The sequence below is a fragment of the Melanotaenia boesemani genome, chromosome 16 (assembly GCF_017639745.1).
Source record: "Melanotaenia boesemani isolate fMelBoe1 chromosome 16, fMelBoe1.pri, whole genome shotgun sequence".
Taxonomy (NCBI): domain Eukaryota; kingdom Metazoa; phylum Chordata; class Actinopteri; order Atheriniformes; family Melanotaeniidae; genus Melanotaenia; species Melanotaenia boesemani.
In genome coordinates this window covers 9661609-9681031 of record NC_055697.1, presented here as the reverse complement: position 1 = coordinate 9681031, position 19423 = coordinate 9661609, and the positions used below count along the sequence as shown (strand labels likewise).

At 37.8% G+C, this 19423-nt stretch overlaps 2 protein-coding genes across 4 annotated transcripts; one reads left to right on the top strand and one right to left on the bottom strand.

Moving 5' to 3' along the window:
* Positions 1-252: 252 nt before the first annotated feature.
* Positions 253-11961, top strand: LOC121655668 (SEC23 interacting protein). 2 transcript variants are annotated; one of them, XM_042010466.1, is made up of 18 exons: positions 253-525; positions 995-1506; positions 1620-1827; positions 2619-2812; positions 2983-3072; positions 3165-3285; positions 3488-3577; positions 3654-3795; positions 5687-5892; positions 5997-6094; positions 6693-6860; positions 7078-7173; positions 7261-7434; positions 7529-7684; positions 7997-8099; positions 8373-8552; positions 8637-8799; positions 11584-11961. In XM_042010466.1, the coding sequence occupies exons 1-18, from the start codon at positions 393-395 to the stop codon at positions 11663-11665; spliced, it is 2916 nt and encodes a 971-aa protein (XP_041866400.1). In that variant the 5' UTR covers positions 253-392; the 3' UTR covers positions 11666-11961. The 2 variants fall into 2 exon arrangements, with proteins under 2 accessions (XP_041866400.1, XP_041866399.1); XM_042010465.1 differs by having other exon boundaries at positions 254-525; positions 5684-5892.
* csgalnact2 (chondroitin sulfate N-acetylgalactosaminyltransferase 2) lies at positions 11962-18825 on the bottom strand. 2 transcript variants are annotated; one of them, XM_042010482.1, is made up of 8 exons: positions 18698-18825; positions 14890-15681; positions 14590-14806; positions 14348-14449; positions 14082-14260; positions 13902-13996; positions 13708-13789; positions 11962-13613 (listed from the first exon to the last, which is right to left on the bottom strand). In XM_042010482.1, the coding sequence occupies exons 2-8, from the start codon at positions 15539-15541 to the stop codon at positions 13321-13323; spliced, it is 1620 nt and encodes a 539-aa protein (XP_041866416.1). In that variant the 5' UTR covers positions 15542-15681; positions 18698-18825; the 3' UTR covers positions 11962-13320. The 2 variants fall into 2 exon arrangements, with proteins under 2 accessions (XP_041866416.1, XP_041866415.1); XM_042010481.1 differs by lacking the exon at positions 18698-18825 and adding an exon at positions 15856-16562.
* Between the last annotated feature and the right edge of the window lie 598 nt (positions 18826-19423).

Genomic DNA, 19423 nt, shown 5'->3' with positions numbered 1-19423 from the left:
AAAGCTATTGAGCATAGCATTCTGATTTTGGTTTTAAGTGACATTATGATTAGAAGAAACATAATGTGTTTTTCAAATTAAACATTTCAATTTAAATATATTCGCTCATGTAAAATGATAAGATGCAAGAAAGTTTAGGATAACCTTCCTGGTCTGTAGGTGGCAGTAGTGAGAGAGGGTTTTTCTACAGCCAACGAGCTGAGGTCAAGTGACCTGCGTTATTTAAATAGATCTATAGATCATATGGTAACTTGTTTTCTTATTTAATGAGTAGTGCAATTGATTTATAGATCTATAAAAATTAGGAAGGGCAGCAAAAACCCGCTGTTTGGACAGCTGAGCGTGCACTGCCAGCCTACTCCGGTTGTGGCTACGTGTAATTTTAGGGGAAAATGGCAGATAGAAAAAATAACAATGTTCCCAACACCAGTGCAAATTTATTGTTCAGTGCCGCTCCGGAGTTTAATTTCAATTTGCCTTTCATGCCAGTGAGCCAGGCCACTGGTCCGGCGGTGTTGTCAGGAGGTAAGTTGAAATATCGACTGAGTTAATGTTTCAAAAATTAGTGAGGTCGTTAGCATACTAAGCTAGCTAGCTAGCTAGCAGCCGACTGATTTGCTGCTGTCAGCTATTAAGAGGCGTAAAAGAGGAAGAAACAATATGTGAGTAGCTTGACGTTTGTAAGGCATGTTAGCCTATTTAACTTGAATATGCTTTGGCTTTGCTATCAACTGTGTGATGTTTTATTTGACATTTGTTTGAGAAGATCAAATTTCAATACATTTTCTGTACATTTCTGCTAGTGACTACATCCTTTTGCATCATTATGTGACCTTTTGCTCAGGAAAAGTATGAGGAGCAATTTTAATTTTTTCCACGCTTTTTAATTGATTTTTTTAAATGAGATTGTCAGTAGGTATGTCCTGTCATTGCTTCTTCATGCGTGAACTAATACACTGGATAAAATAGTTTTCCTCCATTTATTTGTCATCAGATGATTCCACTGATGTTGGAGAGGAAGACAGTTTTCTTGGTCAAACCTCTGGGAATGGACCTACAGCCTCTTCCACATTTAGCTACTTCTCCAGCCCTGTAACCACTTCTGACCCATTTGCATCCATAGGCCAGTCGCCATGCCCACCACCAGCACTGTCTGCTGCCCCCTCAATAACAGGACCTGCTTCTGTTCCCAGCAGCATCAACATGACTGCACCACCACAATCTGCAGGCTCACAAATAAACCCAGTTGCTTCAGTGTATGGCAATACAGTTTACCAGAGCCCTACTGGACATCACACTCCTCCCCGAACCACTATGACACCACCACCTCCGCAAATGCAGCTGCAGAGTCATAATCCGTACAGACACACCCCAACCAGCAGCAGAGCCAGTCCTTACATTCCAGCCCCAGAGGTCCTGCCACCAACACACACACCTCAGCAGAACCCTTACTCTCTCAGCTCTGCTCCACAGATGTTCCCTCCATCAGGACCTACGTTTACAAAGGTAGATGAAGCTGATTGTCAGACCAATCTGTATTACATAATTTAATCTTCAACAAAAATGGTGATAGGATTTATAGTTGGAAAATATAATGCATCACAATATTCTTTCTTCAGCCTCCTCCCACGCATATCCAAGGGCCTCTTCCTCCACCCCCCACTGCTGGAGCAATAGTTCCTGCAGGTCCCATGATGCCGCTCAACTATAATGTGTATGAACCAGTTCAGCCTCACTGGTTTTACTGCAAGCAAGTGGAGTCAAAGAGCGTCTGGCTTCCTTTCAGTATCATTGACTCCCTTCAGCTTGAGGAGACGTACAATTCAGGTATGACAATTAGGGGTACAAGAAACTGTCAATACAATATGCACCACAATACAGGGGCAATAAAACAGTATATTATGATATATATTTCAATACAATAAGCAAGATGATATATTGCAATTTTTACCAGAATTTAATGGTGAGAAAACTGTCATGGGATAGTAAACACTCAAAGCTGTTACATGCTTGACATGAACTTACTGAATAAGAACAGAAGGATCTGCATTTTACTACAGAATAAAAAACAATACAAAATAAAAACACTTTATGTAGAAGATGAATAAAGAAATAAAAATGTACCTTATCAGTAACGACCTCAAATAGTTATTCATGTATCATCAAACATACCAAGCTTAATATATAACAAATATGTAAACAATGGCCATATACACATAAAAAGAGTATATCAATTTTTTATTTCAAAGTATTTACCAAAAGAAAGGATATTTGGTGCAAAATCAAAACATAACACATTTACTGTTATCCTTTTAACAGATGGACTTTAATTTTTGATTTCTCTATTTAAAAAAAAAAAAGAAGTGCTCAGGAGGTAAACATTAACAAAAAAGTATAAGCGAAAATGAACCACCACTGTTAAGGTTTGCATTTACAGTAAATGCATAAAATAAAAAAATTGTGTTCTTTTGAATATTAATATAATATTGTTACACACAATGTAGCTGTGTTTCTTAAAATCCTGATGGAAATGTTTATCCACAAAGAACTGAGCATCTCACATCAATGTGAAATCAGTTGCTTCAAGTATGTTGTTGCTTTTTAAAATTATTTTCCAGTTCAGCCAGACCCGGAGAATGTGATTGTACGCACAGATGGAGGGCGTTTCGATGTGCAGCTCTATGACCGTGTGCGTACTGCGGTGTACTGGGAGGAGGAGCCTACAGAAGTCCGCCGTTGCTCCTGGTTCTACAAAGGGGACACGGATAGTCGCTTTGTTCCGTACTCTGAGGAGTTTAGCGACAAGCTGGAGGTTTGTCTTCTACATGAACAAGCCATCAAATCTAGTCATTTTTCTAACATATTTAATTTTTCTATGTTTTATCTGGTACTTTATCCATTACACTACTAATGTTGTGCTTTTTATGGACATACCCTTAAGGTATAAAAGTAAATAACACACTCTAAATGTGCCAATTTCAGGCAGAGTATAAGAAAGCTGTCTCTACCAACCAGTGGCATCGCAGACTTGAGTTCCCATCAGGAGAAACTATTGTCATGCACAATCCAAAAGTAAGCCAATGTCTCGCAAGTGTTAAATGGTACAGTTAACGCTTTCAACTTGGTTTGATTGGTGGTAAAAATCGATCCATTTGCTTCTTTAGGTCATAGTGCAGTTTCAGCCCTCCTCAATGCCAGACGAGTGGGGCACAACTCAGGATGGGCAGACCAGGCCCAGAGTGGTGAAGAGAGGGATTGATGATGACCTGGATGAAGTGCCAGATGGTAGTCTAATTCCTCTGTACTCCTATTAATTAAATGTTATGGAAATATATGAACATACATTTCCCAAAACTAAGGAATGGTTTTAAAAGAATAAATTTAGATGTGAAATCTGCTTGTAGATGTAATGCAGCTCAATTATGATGTTAACGTGCATGTTTAGTGGTTAATATGACAGTATTGGGCAACGTGCTTCTGCTTGCAGGTGAGCTCACCACGGTGGATCATCTTGTGTTTATGGTTCATGGGATCGGCCCCGTGTGTGACCTGAGGTTTAGAAGCATGATCGAGTGTGGTGAGTACCACACATTCTCCTCTGATGATTTTAATACTGAAAGCAACTGTATCACTGAAATATTTTGTGCTTTCAGTGGATGACTTCCGCACCGTGTCTCTGAAGCTGCTGCACAGTCACTTTAAGAAATCGCTGGATGAGCACGCTGTTAGTCGAGTGGAGTTCTTACCTGTCCAGTGGCACACAGCTTTACACGGAGATGCCACAGGGGTGGACAGGTGAGGACATTTTTAATGATAAGTTTATATACTGGAATGTGCGTATGTTGTGGCTGCGCTTCTTGTAATGAAAATCTGTATGACTGGTTTTCAAAAGAACTTGAGCTCAAAATTGCTTCAAGAGTTGTTTCCACTTGATTACTAAACATACTGTGTGTTGTGTTGGTAAAACATGGCATCCAGATTTGTTTGTCTGTTTGTACAGAAGTAATTTAATTGAAATAAACATATTTAATTCAGTCTTTTCTAAATACCAAAGCTAAGAATACTTATCTGTCATTTGGAAATCTAATTGGTCAGCTTGAATAAACAGAGCGTTTGTTTCAGGCTATTTAAAACGGGAGATTAATACCCATGTGGTGCTCCAGTAACTTTGTTTATAGCAGCAGGTTGGTGCTTGTAGTTTAGACCAAAATTAACTGGTTAGAGTTCTTGGTTGAAAAGAAGCATTTTATCACTGTTAGACTGGCTCAAGGATGTTTTAAAGAGGAAAATACCTGAAAGTGAAATACCACTGAAGGCCACTACGTGCTGACTCACATTTAAAACCCTAAGAGCTTGAATAAAGAAAACTGGACGACTTCTTCTTTTACAATGTGAAATGTCTTAGAGAACCAAAAAATAATAAAAGGATTACATGACATTCAGACCGTTTAAAATCTGTTAATGTATAATAAATTACTAAGTAAATTTTTTCCTCACAAATTTGGTATTAACAAAGTAGATTACCAACAAAGGAGTAGGTAATATGCACTAAACCAGAAATGAGGGTAGTATCAGTTTCACTTGAAGGCCAACTTGTTGAAACTGTAAAAACGGCAAAGTTTTGTCAGTCCTTAGATTTTATAACTTGTGTGTGTTTGCGATTTAACTTTCCATCTCCCTGCTTGGTGTAATCACTGAAGCTGTTAAGTGGAAAAACAAATTAAACAGGATTGTGGTGATGGCAGACAAAGTTTTGGGAAAACCCCACCTGCCTCTTGTGAATATTTATAGTGAAAGGACTGAAAGAGGAAAGTTGAGAGAATCCTGGCAGACAGCGATCAGCCTCAGTCTCCCTGGCTAAAGGTCCCTTAAAAATGTCTTAGCGACCGATTCATAGAGATTCATGTGAACTGCTGCACTTTTACTTTTTACCTCTTAATGTTTAATATTTTAGGTCTCAGACGCATTTTTCTTGCAGTACTTGTGCTTTTATTGCACCTATGCAGCGCTGTATTTTAGAGCTGTGTGTCGTTTGTCATTGAGCCAGACAGTAAAGATTTATTCTATTCTATTCTATTCTATTCAATTCTACATTAGCTAGATTAGGTTTTTTAAAAGGTTTGCTTATGTGGGGGAAAAACTCATGCATCACTTTTTTTATTTTATCTCAACGTATGTAATTTAGTTTAATTTTAAACTCCACCTTATTGTTGTTGTTGTTACACAAGGTCTCTTATAACTTCTCTGCATGTTTTTGGTACAGAGAGATTATATGTACCACACATTTGAAACACAGATGCTACAATAGTGGAACAGTAACAAATTCATTGTCTTTCACTGTAAACTATTTCTCACTCTTTTTTTTTCTTTTTCTTTAACAGAAGTAGAAATAAAGTTCATCACAACATCTAAGCGTTAAAATTACTATTAGTTTGGCTGAGTTTATTTTTAATGATTCCATATTGAGTCTTAATCATTGATTTTTCTATTATAGGCTTTTTCTTTTAACTGTGTGTCCATTAATCTTTCATGGCAAAACAACTCTTTTGGCTCTGCTCTTTCATACACAAGCAAAATGGATGTTTATAGCTGAAGTTTCGAATTGCAAGCTTGTGAAATGATTCATGGATTCTGTGGTGTTAGTCAGCAATAATCAAGACTTATTTCTTGTGTTTCTTTTCAGGAGGATAAAGAAGATCACCTTACCCAGCACTGGACGTTTACGTCACTTTACAAATGAGACCTTGTTAGATGTGCTTTTCTATAACAGTCCAACTTACTGCCAGACCATCATGGACACGGTTGCTTTAGAGATGAACAGACTTTATGCTTTGTTTATGAAAAGGAACCCAGACTACAGAGGAGGAGTGTCAGTAGCTGGACACAGCTTGGGTAAGAAACTTGTTTATTGCCTACAAGAAAACAAGTTATTATTATTACTATTATTTTTATTTTTTTGGTTTATTGTTCTTTACTATTCTCCTTTGTACTCGCAGGCTCCTTGATTCTCTTCGATCTGCTTTCCAATCAGAAGACTGTCTCTGCTGCACTGGTCATGCCACCCATCCTCACTGCTAATGGAGAGGCCAAACAGGTCACACACAAGCTTATTAGAAATGATTTAAATATGCTTTCACGGTCAACCAATCATCAACCACCAAACTAACAAGTCAACAGCTTAATTTTGTCAAGTTTAATTTCCCACTGCCCTGCGATGGACTGGCGACCTGTCCAGGGTGTACCCTGCCTCTCGCCTGTTAATTGCTGGGATAGGCTCCAGCTTCCCCGCGACCCTTAATTGGACTAAGCGGTACAGAAAATGAATAAATGAATAATTTCCCACTGAATGTCATGCATGTAAAACATGCTTACTGTGTTGTCTTCTTTCACAAACTGATTTATAACTTAAAGTTATAAGTAAGACTGCTTTTTCCACTTATTTTGCTGTGTGCACTGCATGCTGTCACAAACCAAAACATAACTACAGTCTGAATAAGAACCTTTGAACCAGAGTAAATAATGCCATATTTAATAGACTGATGAAACTGTTATGGTTTCCCCGTTAGGTAAAGTGGCCTCTAAAGTGACTTGCATGTACAGTAATATACTGCAGGGTTGATGCAGAAAATGACATATTGTACCACTATGGTTAAAATACATGCAGTAATTGTAAATCTTACTTTTCATATCAGGCATCCACCCCTGTTGCACAGGGGAACAACGCAGTTACTCCTCCAGCTGTGGAGGAGCAGCCCAAAGAAGAAGAGGAGTTTGAGGATCTCGCTGCTGTGCTGCATCATTTGGGCCTCTCTGAGTACAAGAACACATTTGATGAAGAGAAAATTGACATTGAATCTTTTGTAAGAATATTTGCTTTTTTGTTGCAGCATGATTTTTTTCCTAAAAGTGCTAGTTTAGGAGATTTGATTTGAGGTAATTTGCAAGAAAAATGGTTGAAAAGAGTCAAATTTAGGAAGTCCTTTGATGGAAAACAGGGTTCTTTGATGTTATGTGTTTGCACATGATTATTTTGAAGATTTATTACCAGTTTTGTTGTCTTTTCACATTTGCGTCCAGCTCATGTGCACCATTGAGGACCTGAAAGAGATGGGAATCCCACTGGGTCCCAGGAAAAAGATTGCCAAGTTTGTTAAAGAGCGAGTGAACGTACAGGTGAGTTTGCCTCTTCACCGTCTATGATTCTTGAACGTGATGACATTGGCAACACTCTTGTGTTTTGTGATGGTTTCGTGTGTGCAGGCTGCACGTCAGGCAGCTCAGGGAAAGAAAGCAGAAGTCAGAGAGGAGAGTCCGGTTGTGGCACCACCTGTAGCTGAAGTTGTTGCTGTTGCCGCCACGAAGAATCTTCCAGTGGGAAACGCAGTCTCCTCTGTGCATGTCGACTACAATTACTTTGAAGTCGGAACTGGACAGGTAAAAAAAAAAAAAAATCTAAGGGAAACAGTCAAAGCTGTTAAAAATGAAATAAAATCTTATTTTAAATTAAAATAATGGTTTCCTTCTACAGGTATCGGTGGTTTACCGCTCACTGGATTTTGAACCGGTGAATTTCTTTGCCCTGGGTTCTCCGATCGGCATGTTTCTGACGGTCCGAGGACTTGAGAAGATTGAAGAAACGTATCAGCTGCCCACATGCAAAGGATTCTTTAATATCTATCACCCGGTATGCAGCCTCTTCCAGCATTTATATCCTAAAGGAGTTGCTGCTAATTAACATTTGAATGCTCAGAAAATAAGTTTCAGCATGCATATATATATATATATATATATATATATATATATATATTATTTAACTGCAGGTTTGGACTTTTCCTGGAAAGGAATTTAATTTAGTTATCTTATGGCATAACACAACCATAATGACCAAGTCTTGTTACTTGTCTTCTTAAATAGGACAATGTAGACCACAGATAGGAAAGAAGCTTTTTCTTTAAGTTATTTAAAGCTTATTTGTTAATGATAAACTTTCTTTTAGTTGGACCCAGTGGCGTACAGGATTGAGCCCATGATATTACCAGACTTGGACCTGAAGCCAGTTTTGATCCCACATTACAAAGGAAGGAAAAGGCTTCATCTCGGTATGACACTGATTATTCTCGATTAGTGACAAGAAACATGAGATTTAGAAATGCAGATAGTACTCCTCATAAGAGCTTAAACTAAGTCTGGACCAACTCTGAATGTGGCCTGAACAATTGAATCGAAACACATCCTCAGTTTGTCTAGAGTGTGTTTACGCCTGCATTTGTGATTGTATCACCTGTTTTAATACCAAATGCAAACACAGAATCACACATTTGATAAGCTGTGTCACGCTGATGGATGAAGCAGCTGCTCTCTCTGTGTTTCAGAGCTCAAAGAGAGTCTTTCCAGGATGGGCTCTGACCTGAAGCAGGGTTTCATCAGCTCCCTGAAGACTGCTTGGCAGACGCTCAATGAGTTTGCTCGGGCTCACACCTCATCTGCTCTGCAGGCCGAGTTGGCCATTGTAGCCAATCAGATAGAAGAGGAGGAGAAGCATGCGCAGGAGGGTGAGTTTCCCCCATGTGTGACCCCTTTAATCAAAGTATTTCTGCATTGTGCATGAATAACAACGCTGCGCTGGTTTGTTGCAGAGCATAAAATCCCCGATAGCCCTGAGCCACAGAGAGAAGAAGATCCTCAAGTGAAGATCGGGATGTTGAACGGAGGGAATCGGATCGACTACGTCCTGCAGGAGAAGCCCATCGAGAGTTTTAATGAATATCTCTTTGCCCTCCAGAGTCATCTCTGCTACTGGTACATAAGCTTCCATTCAGTGAATGAACACCTTTCAGCTGATTTATTATCAGTTTATTGAAAGAAATATGTAGTCAGGTTAAATCAGTGGTAATCAATTTTTTTCCAGCATTGTACCCCCTGTAAATAGTTTTTCCACTCCCTTACCCAGGTGTCAATTTACCAGTTAGTTCACATCTGATCTACAGTGGGCCGGACCAGCAAAATAACAGCATGAATAACCTATAAATAAGGAAAACATTTCTCCCTTTGGTTTAGTGCAAAGAAGTACACACACATTATCAAGATGTTTATATTTAATTAGTTATCCTTTTAGAAAATATGAAAACTGGGAAAAATTAGCAACATTTTGTTATTTATTTACATACTTTATTTTATCTATTTTATTTGATATCTATATTTTCCATCTAAACTGACAGAATATAATCTACATTTACTCATGTTTTCTAAATATATAGAAATTTATAACATTAATATTTATAAAATTTAATGACTGTTACATATTTTTAAATAAATGTAATTAACTGATATTTTTATCAATATACATTTTCTAACTTAATTTTTTTTTTACATATTTATATATGCATTAAAATGTATTGATCACAATGGATCTAGAAAATCATAAAACATGTAATCACAGGTATTTAGAACTGAAAACTAAAGTTTTTCACATCATGTTTAGAGTAACTTTTCAAGCTCTAGAAATTATTTTAAATGTACATTTCCACATGTGTGTGGTAATCCTGCCCACCCGAACTGACTCGCCACATAATAGAAACTAGTCAGATCTATTAAGTAAGAAAGATATAAAAAGTTATTCCTATTTGACAAACACTTTTTTTAATATTTATTTTATATTTGCCTGTTAAACATAAGAATATTCTGTTTTATCTTTGATTTTGTTCAATGGTCTGTTTAATACAGTATTAAAATTGAAGATCTGATAGGCACCTTTAGTTTTGTTTGCTCTGATCAGCCATAACATTATGACATCTCGGTAATTATTAAGTAGGTCATACACTTTAAAGTCATGGCACAGATAAAGAAAAATCAGAGGGTGTGCTGGAGTGTCTGGTGACAGGATTTTAGCAATAAATCCTTTTGACCCTGTATGTTGTGGGATTCTTCCTACGGTAACACCATCAAATGTCTCAAATGACACCTGATCATGTCATAGTAGGAAAAATGTGGATGCAAACAATAAAAATATACAGTATGTGAAGAGCACTCGGCATAAATTTTTAGTGAAAGTGAATCTAGATAACTCATCTAAATTTTGTGAATTTCTACTGTAATTCTTTAAGCTTTCTTTTTATTGTTTTTTTTTTTTGCAACAACAATTATAGACAATAAGGCAAGAAAAAAGAGAGAAACAAAAACAACAGAATAAAAACAAACCAAAAATATAAGCTTTAAACAGAACCGAACAGGATTGCCATGATTCTGCAGTTTAGACCCGTTTTATCAGGCAGATAATTGACTTCATGCTGTCGTTATATGATTCAATGATCTTCTTGACTTCTTATCTTATGGGTCAACAATTCCATGACATACAACTCACTCACAATTTTCTGCCAGTCATGCTGTGTTGGCGGATCTACCTTGTTCCATTTTCTTGTGACGCCTTTCTTGCAGGCTGCTAACATAATTTTCAGTTGACATCTGTCCTCTTTTGAAGCCACATTGCTTGATATGATTCCCAGATACAATAATTCACATGTCTCGGGTATCGTGTAGCCCAGGATTTTAATAATTAAATGATGAGTGGCCTCCCAAAAGTGGATGATCTCGGGACAGAACCAGAATATATGGGAATGATCTGCATTCATATTATTTTCTCCAGCATGGCTGTGGCTTCCAACAGAATAATTGCCAGTTGTCCTGAGATGTTCATTCCTAGTTCTCCTTCCTATTTGAGTTTTACATATCGTTGAGTTTCCCTTTCTCTCCATTAGGTGTCTGTACATTATAGATATGGTCCTATGTTTCTTTGAGTTATAGGTTTCCACTATAGTTCTGATAAGTCCGTTTTTCTCTAGGTCTGCTTTGTGTCTTACTACTTTGTCATAAAAATCTCTTATTTGCAGATACCTGCAATCTTGATAGTTTAAATTTAATTTTAGTTTTATTTCCAGGAAACTCAACAAGTTCCCATTTTTTATTAATGTACATAATGTGGTTACTCTGTTTTGGATCCAACTTTTAAATCTATGGTCATAGAGGCCTGGGATAGGCTGCCCACCGTAGTATCCCAAGCTCTTTATCCAGTTTGTTTTTTCCAATAATGTTAAACCACAGTTTTAATGTGAACTTGGTAACACTACCTACTTGGTCCAATATATTTGTCGCTTCTTGTCTGTCTCCAATAAAGCTTTGAATTTCCCTATGTACAAATTGTTCTAGGGTTTACCATTTGGACACAATCCTTATCGCAGCAACAAATTCCAGGTCTGATTTGTGCTGCAAAAAGATTATTTTAAATTTGGTAATGCAAATCCTCCTTTATCTTTATTTAACTGCTTGAATTTTATTCTTGGCCTTTGTTCGTTCCATATATAATGACAAAAGTTTCTACTGTAGTTTTATCTCATTTATGTAATGTAGAATTTAACCTGGTAGTTTTTGCATAATTTGCTGACAAACGTCTAAAACCCGTATTTAAGCTGAACATGTTTGCCTCCTGTTTGTGGATGACTGACGGCTGTTTGCGTTAATGGTGCAGGTATTATGTGCTGTTTCACTGTGGCGCTGCTGTCTGACTCCTGTTTGCTTTTAATTTTGTAGGCAGTCTGAAGACACGACTCTGCTTATTCTCAAAGAGATCTACAAGACCTTGGGAATCCACCCTGAACACATGGCTCATTAATACACTGAAAACAAGCCCGTCTGAATCTTTCCCATTTGATTTACTTCACGTCAGTTCACTTCAGTTTCTGATTATAATTTTTCTATTTTATTTTTATTGATGTAGTTTATTGTATACAGATGAATAATACATTTGTATTATGCCATTTGTCTTAAATTAAGAAACATGAATGAGTTAGCAGATTAAAGACCTGACAAGTTTGTGATGATTTTATATCATAAATTATAGAAACTGTTTAGTTTACTATAACATGTATGACCTCATTAAATGGCTGAAATAACATGGGGAACAGTAAACACGGTGTTCTGTAATTTTTATTTCATGGCCAAAACTTCACAATAAATCATTACCTTGCTCAAGTTTTTTTTCTCCTGTATGAATACTGGTGTATTGCTGAGAGGAAGATGTAATTCTCCCATAATGTGAGACTTAAAAGACTATCTACAAAAAGCTGGAGTATTAGCAAAAACATTGATTAAAAAATAATTACTGTACAAGATGTGATGCAAAAGAACTACCTGCTTCCTTTCCGAGGTAAATGCAGCATTTTACCTCAAAGCTGTGACTAAACCATCTGCTCTCATTGTGAGATGGACTGAGTTTAACCAGCTGCTGTGGAAACGGCTTCAAACATATGCAAAACAATTATATCAGGATGTCATATTACTTGGAGTCTTGGCACAAACCACCAAAAAATATCTGATGAAAAAAAGATATCTGGTAAGTATTTACAAGACTGATGTAAGATATGATTTCAGTCCAGTATCCCTTTTCCTTAAACACTAGTCCCTGTAGACTTGTCATCGTACCTTAAATCATATCGGATTCTTACACTGTTTCAGTAAAATGTTCTCTGGTAAACTCTCAACACTTGACATCAACACTGGAAAATACTGACAAAAACACAAAAAAATATTAACGTCCCTTTTTTTCCAACCTCACTGTCGATAAATACTAAGAACATTATGGCCCCTTCGACAACTGCCAACATACTGGAAATGAGTTAAAGATTGTACATTGCTTTGATCTAAAGGCGCGGTTCTTCAACACATACTTAAGTGGTCAAATTATTTTTAAACCGTTATGAGTGCAACTTCTTGCTGTTCTTAAACTCAATAAATTAAAAGACGTGTCTTTTCGTATCTGTCTCGCTTAATTTCAAAAGCTCGTCCAAACACTGCTTCTGTTTCTGATGCCCTTCTTGAATACAGAAATCCTCTAAGTCAGCTCAGATCTAATGGCTGAGCTCACATTTAGAGGTGAAGCAGCTAAAGCGGTGAAAAAAAAAAAGCAGCTGCAAGCAAGGCGCTGTGTTTGAAGCAGTAGGATGGCTTATTTAGAGATCTGTTTCTCAAGTTAGTAACAACATGCTTATTGGATAGATTTCAAAACGTAATATAAATGTCAATCTTACTCCAAGATCCACAATACTGCTTTTACACGTTAAATATTGCTAATTTGATCATTTGCAACTGTAGGTTTGTACCATGTTTGAAGTTTCACATTGCTGTATGTTCATTTTTGTACATTCATTTGTCTGCAGCTGTGCAGTAAAATGCAGAAGGATCCATGTAAACATGTCTTTTCTGAAATGCCTTAACATCAGCACCTCACAGTCTTCTTGTAGGAATGACGGTGGGTATGTAGAGGCTTGCTTAGTCCTCAGTTTTGCTTTGAGTCTTGAAGGCCTGCTTGCGTAGGTGAGCTTCGATCTCCTCCCGAAAAACCAGCATGCCCAAGTGAGGGTGGGAGGCCTCGTTCATGGCTTTGGACTGGATGCACATGCGGTACTGCTCCGGCGTCAGCTCGTCCGCACACTGCTTCTCATGCCACAGGTGGAAGAGACCCGACACCGGAGTCCGGATCACTATCATGTCACTCCGAAGGTACTTCCTATAAAGATGGACGTCTTCTACACCCCAGCCTTTCACTTCAAGATCAAAACCTCCTGGGGGAATAAAATCCAGCAAGGCATTGAAAACAAAATAATAAAATCTATAAAACAACTGAAATTTCATTGTAAAGAAATCTTCAATGCTTACCGATGTTTAGGAAATCTGAGCGATATTGACACGTCATCCCAAATCCAAAATCTCTCCAGAAACCAGTGTCTTTTTTGTGAATCTGTAGACACAATATTAAAGTTGTAGATTTTTTTTTTGAATAACTTTGATGTGTTTATCAGTAAAAGTGACAGAATTAAACCTTTTTTATTGAATGTATTAACACTTCTTACCAGCTGGAGTTCAACAGGAGGAGCCAGCTCTATATTTCCATAAACTATAGCAGGATTGTACAGACTGAACACCACTGGATAGAAGACTTTCTTGTCTACAAAAATCAAATCAAACAGTACATTTAACCCTCAGCCAGAAACTAGACCTCAAAAATCTGAGCACCACATGATTAAACCTACTGGGAGCAGTGTGGAGACGGCAAGTGTTGAGGAAGTCCAGTGTAAAATGTATATCCACGTCACAAAAAAACATTAAGACATCGCCTTTTTTCCACGCGTGTGCTCCGATGTCCAAACCTCGACCGCGGGAAAACTCCTCATCTACTGGGATCAGAGTGTAATTGGAGAAGTTCTCTTCCCTATGACACAACAGACTTGTTTCAACAAATGATTCACATTTAAAAGCAAAAAGCAATATGCATGGATGGAAACACAAGAGGGCAAACCTGGATATTTTTTCCAAAGATGACTTCACCTCCTGCAGGCCTTCCTGTCCAAAATAAACCACTGTGAGATGAACTCGTCTGTCCTGCTGTATGCACACTTCCCTAAAAAAAAAAAAAAAACAGAAGGATTTTTTTTCCCCCCAAGATTGTAACTTATTACACAATAGTGATAAAAACCAGGCTGACAAGTCAGAAAACAATCTGAACGGAGCACGTCAGGTCATGTTTTTAACTGTCCTCACCTGAAGTTTTGTAAGAACTGTGAGAAAGTGTCGACTCTGCCCGCCAACGGCACGATGATGTTGATGATCATTCCTGATGTCTCCACAGATGTGCTCCTGACTTTCATTATGGGACCAAATGGTCTGAAAAGCGTAACGTGGCGGACGCTGCTGGAGTCTTCTTTGGCAAAGAAGAGTTCATAAAGTGTCCCTTTGTCTCGCTCCGTCCGGTACAGTCCTGCCAAATGAAAGCCAGTCCTACACTGAGAAAACAGAAGTTTCACAAATTTTGGGTCAGCAGTATGAGGATGTGGCTCGTACCTTCAGCAAAGTGGCCGTCTGTGTAGGTTTGTCTCTGCATGGGTGTGTCGTCCTCCACGCCGTCCTCCTCATCAGGGTTGTTGATGATATCCAGCGCAGCTTCAATGACCTCCACCAGCTCGTCCCTGCGGTCTTTGCGGACCGGCTTCTCCTCTGGGTGCCGTGTCAACCCCATCTCCAGCTGGTACACCTTAGATGAGGTGAAACTCTCAAAGGGTACAAGAGCATACTCGCTTGGCAGACGTGCTCCTGTGTTGACCTCAGCCTTATCGATCTGAGAGTGCAGGTACTCCAAAAGGTCTCCTGGCTCTTGGTCTTTATTCTCTCCAAGACCCTGAACCCCTGGGGGCTCCTTCTTCTCTTGCAGAAGCTTCAGCCTCTCACTCATTTCCTGAAGCTCCTGCTTGAGCTGAGCAATCTGCCGTTTGAGACTGGAAGCACGGTTTAAGTGTCGCTCCTCCTGTTCCTGCATCAGAGCCTGGTAGTATTCCTTCCCATAGCTCTCTCCCGCTAGGCCGGGCAGGACCAGGCTGACGTCCGCTGGTGGAGTGCACTCTAGCAGATATGCAAACAGCAGCAACACCAGCAGCAGGAAGAGGCCCAGGAAGAGCCAGCGGACCCGACCCTGGAATGGCAACCCTCGCCTGGGCATCACGTCCTCATAAGACCTATAGGTGGCAAGTCTACATTTCCATTTCCCTACACTCACATTAAGTCATTTTAATGTGAGAATGGGTTTTTGGCTCCAGCTTGTTCATACAAGGCCTCTGTCTAAATCTGTGCAAAGATTACCTGTGAAAAAGAAAACAACAACAAATAGGACAAAAAGCTTCTGATGTATGGGGACACACCTCTTGCTATATAACAGTATTAAAATGAAAAATCAAGACCAGCAAACAACCAAGCAATTACATTTAACACTATAATACTGTGTTGCCCTGCAAACAGCTTTTGTAGTTAACCCACCTCCCAGCTCCAGTTTCATTCTTTCATCAACAAGTTCAGATTATGTTCAGCCTGTACGGGGACTTAACATTTTAAAGGTTCAGTTTAAACCCGAAACAACCGGGAACTAGCAACACCTGGACGGCTAGCAAAAGGCGCATTGCTCTCAATCAAACAACAGCACAAATAAAACTGGTGCACAAGCGTCAGAATAAACGATTTACCATCAACTTCCGGTTTTCCTGAGTTCCGTTTCAAAATATAAGCACGACATTCTACAATACAGCAAACAACATGCCAAGATGTACACAAATTAATTAAATATATATTATATAAGGATAAGTTTTTTTCTTTTTGTGACAATACACTACAAAGTTAGAAGGGAAGTCCTTAGCCTTTTAGAATATTTATATCTCAGTACTGAAGGTCACACAGCTTCAGTCCTGGGCAAGCAAAGTGATGCAGTTTTTCTCCTCTGACAACCTGGGTTTTCACCTGGCATCACGAGTGTAAATCAGCTTCAAGACGGCAGTAATGAAAATCAGCAGGGCTCAAAGTTCAAGGAGGCAGAGTTGGAGACCACTCCTCCTCTTTTTCTTTTTTTCTCACACCCACCTTCACACAAAGAGATTACTGAATTAAATTATCTAAAAGGAATTCAGTGTAAATTTGCCAAATACATAAACATAATAGTTTAGAAAATGTAACTACAAATAAAAGTATTCAAAGGAGTCATTCTGCTAATGTAGAGTCAACTTTTCTGACACAGCTAAAAAAAAAACAAGCCATGATTGCTATCTTTTTTTTTCTTTTCTTTTTTTAAACATGGCCTACACACAACTACAAACAGGAAGTCACATGTTGTTACAGCTTTTGTTTCAAATGGCACTTTACCCATTTGAGTAAATATAGTTATGCATGCAGAACGTTTGCTTCCATCCGTTTTAACACTTTGACCTTGTGACATTTAAAACAGATCCCTGGTAAGATCTGCATACTTACAGTATAGCATATAAATAAAAACCCCACTTAATGTATACTATTTCTGACATACCTTCTATCACTTTACAGACTTATATCCTAATAATTTTTCTTGGTTTAATCATTTCCCGCAGCTTAAAGTCAATGATAAGACTAAACTTAGAAATGTTCATAATGATATCATTACCTTAATATAAACACACTAACTGATTGAAGTTTAGTTGCCTTTGCGCTCAAAAACAGATATCAAAAGAAAAGAAAAACTACTGTACAAAAAAAAAAAAAAAAAAATTGGGACATTTAACTTTTTGTAAGTCAGAATTAACCTAAAAAGCAGTCCTAACTTTTAATAATTAACCTTTAATTGGACTTTCTCTAAACTTTTGAATTCACTTTTAAACCTGTTCAGTGTTTAAGATTGTGTAACATGCTGCTCTCTAACAAAGTGATTACACACACAAAAAAGAAAGAAGTGTCTGAGCCATGGATGTACTCATACTAAATTTTTTTTCTTTTGCATTACCAAATGTTTTGCCGTTTTTTTAAGTTTTTAAGTTTTGCATTACCTCACAAAATAGGGATGATTTTACAGACACTGATTAAGATGAATTAAAGAGGCAACTGAAAACAGAAAGGGAGTCAAGAACACCGTCAACAGTGATGAGGAAGCTTGTATGTTCTCACACAGAGACCATCGGGCAGTGTGGGCAACCTGTATCCGGTTCGTCAGGTTGGCTGTGTCTATGAATAACAGCTGATAAATGATACGGTACAACGATCAGATGATGCTTCTGAGGCAGAATACAGATGAAGAAAAAAGATTAAATGCTCTTTTCTGTGCCAGAATATCCTCAAGAGAAGCCAGCATCACATTTAATGTATTTATTACACAATTAGCCAACGTCTTAATAATAAGCTGTACTAAGCAGTTAATAATTCAGCCATGAAAATCAATGGATATTGGATTCTATTTAATAAATTACCAATAAATCATTTCAATATCACTTTACAGTCTAAACACAAGCAGCCAAAACTGTAAAGTAGCAAGATGCTGATTACAGCAAACCTCTTTTGTCTTCACTTCTGTTTAACATCTGTTAAAGCGCTACATTACAATTTCCTCTGCTAACGTGGATATAAGTTCATTGTCAAGTGTATGTGCGTGTTGTGTTGACTTGATGCTGGGAGGGACAGACGCAGACCAGAAACACCTAAAGAAACTTAGAAAAGCAGCCTAAACAGGCTGTGTGCGCTATGCACCGTCTGTCAGATCATGCCTTTTTGTGAGGTAACGCAAAAGTTATTGTAAGATAACGCAAAGGTATTTTGTGGTAACGCTAAATTTGTGAGGTAAAGCTTAAGTATTGTGAAGGAACGCAAAATAAATAAATAAATAAATAAAAAAATTAAATAAATAAATCTGATGTCCCCTAGGGGGCTTCCTACTGGTCAGATTATGACACCTAACATAATGACAAGTTATTTAGATAGAAATTTTTTGTTGTATACAAAATATTTTTGTTAGCTTTTAGTTAAATAAATTGTTTGAGATAAAGGAATTACTATTGCGTGATTTTACTTAAATGCCATACACTTGTAATACTGTATCATTCACTCTGTAGATTTTCCATAAATTAAATGAGAATTTCCTTAATTATTTGTGAGTAGTGTAAACTGAAGTCTACACTGAAGTCTACACTACTCTACTGCTGTGAACAATTGACTGTATTTACAGCAGTATATTTTGAAAAACCTGAAGCGGAAGGGCAGATTGTTCCGTAGTTACCTTGTCGATTTTCGGAGCTTCGCTGCGCGCTCAGGTTATTGGTACCGAACAGAGCTCGTTTTTTACTAATAGTATTATCAAAAAATGATTACTCACCTTTTAATATTTTTTTCCATTTCTGTTTACGTTTACAGCTATAAGCTTCACATGAAAACAGCAGCTCAAGGGAGCTTCAGCTACTAAATGCCACGGAGCACTGAGAAGAGTAGGTAGTCGTAGCCGACTTCCGGTGAATAAGTAACCAATTGGAGCTTTGATTTTGAGTGTCGTCATCAATCACGCCGAGACTCCTGGTTCACAGCATAGACGGTCTATGGTTTATAACAACATTATTGCTTCATGAAATATTATCATCAATGTTGTTACAAAATTCTAATGCGTATACCTATTGGATATATATCATAACACTGGTTTTTACTCATACATTTAAAAAATATAACATATTTTGTAAATCATACTACACAATTACAACATGAATTTGTTTTAAGACTTTTTTTCTTTGGTAAAACACAAATTAATTCAACGTCAAGACATTACTGGTTTGCTCCCCGTGTTTTATTTATTCTATCTAATGAGCAAGCCCCTTATCTGTGATGACACACTACCTGACAACTCTTAATTTAATGAACACAAAAGTGGCATCTAACTGGAAATAGATCACGTTTAATTTTCAAACTTGTCATCTGTTATCACTGTGCTTCACACAGTAAATCAGGAAATGTTTCCAGGAGGCTCTATATTTAGTAACTGTTTCATCCATTTCTTTTATCAATTCTTATTAAAGGTGACAGGAGTCTGGATCATATTCCAGCAAATGTGCGC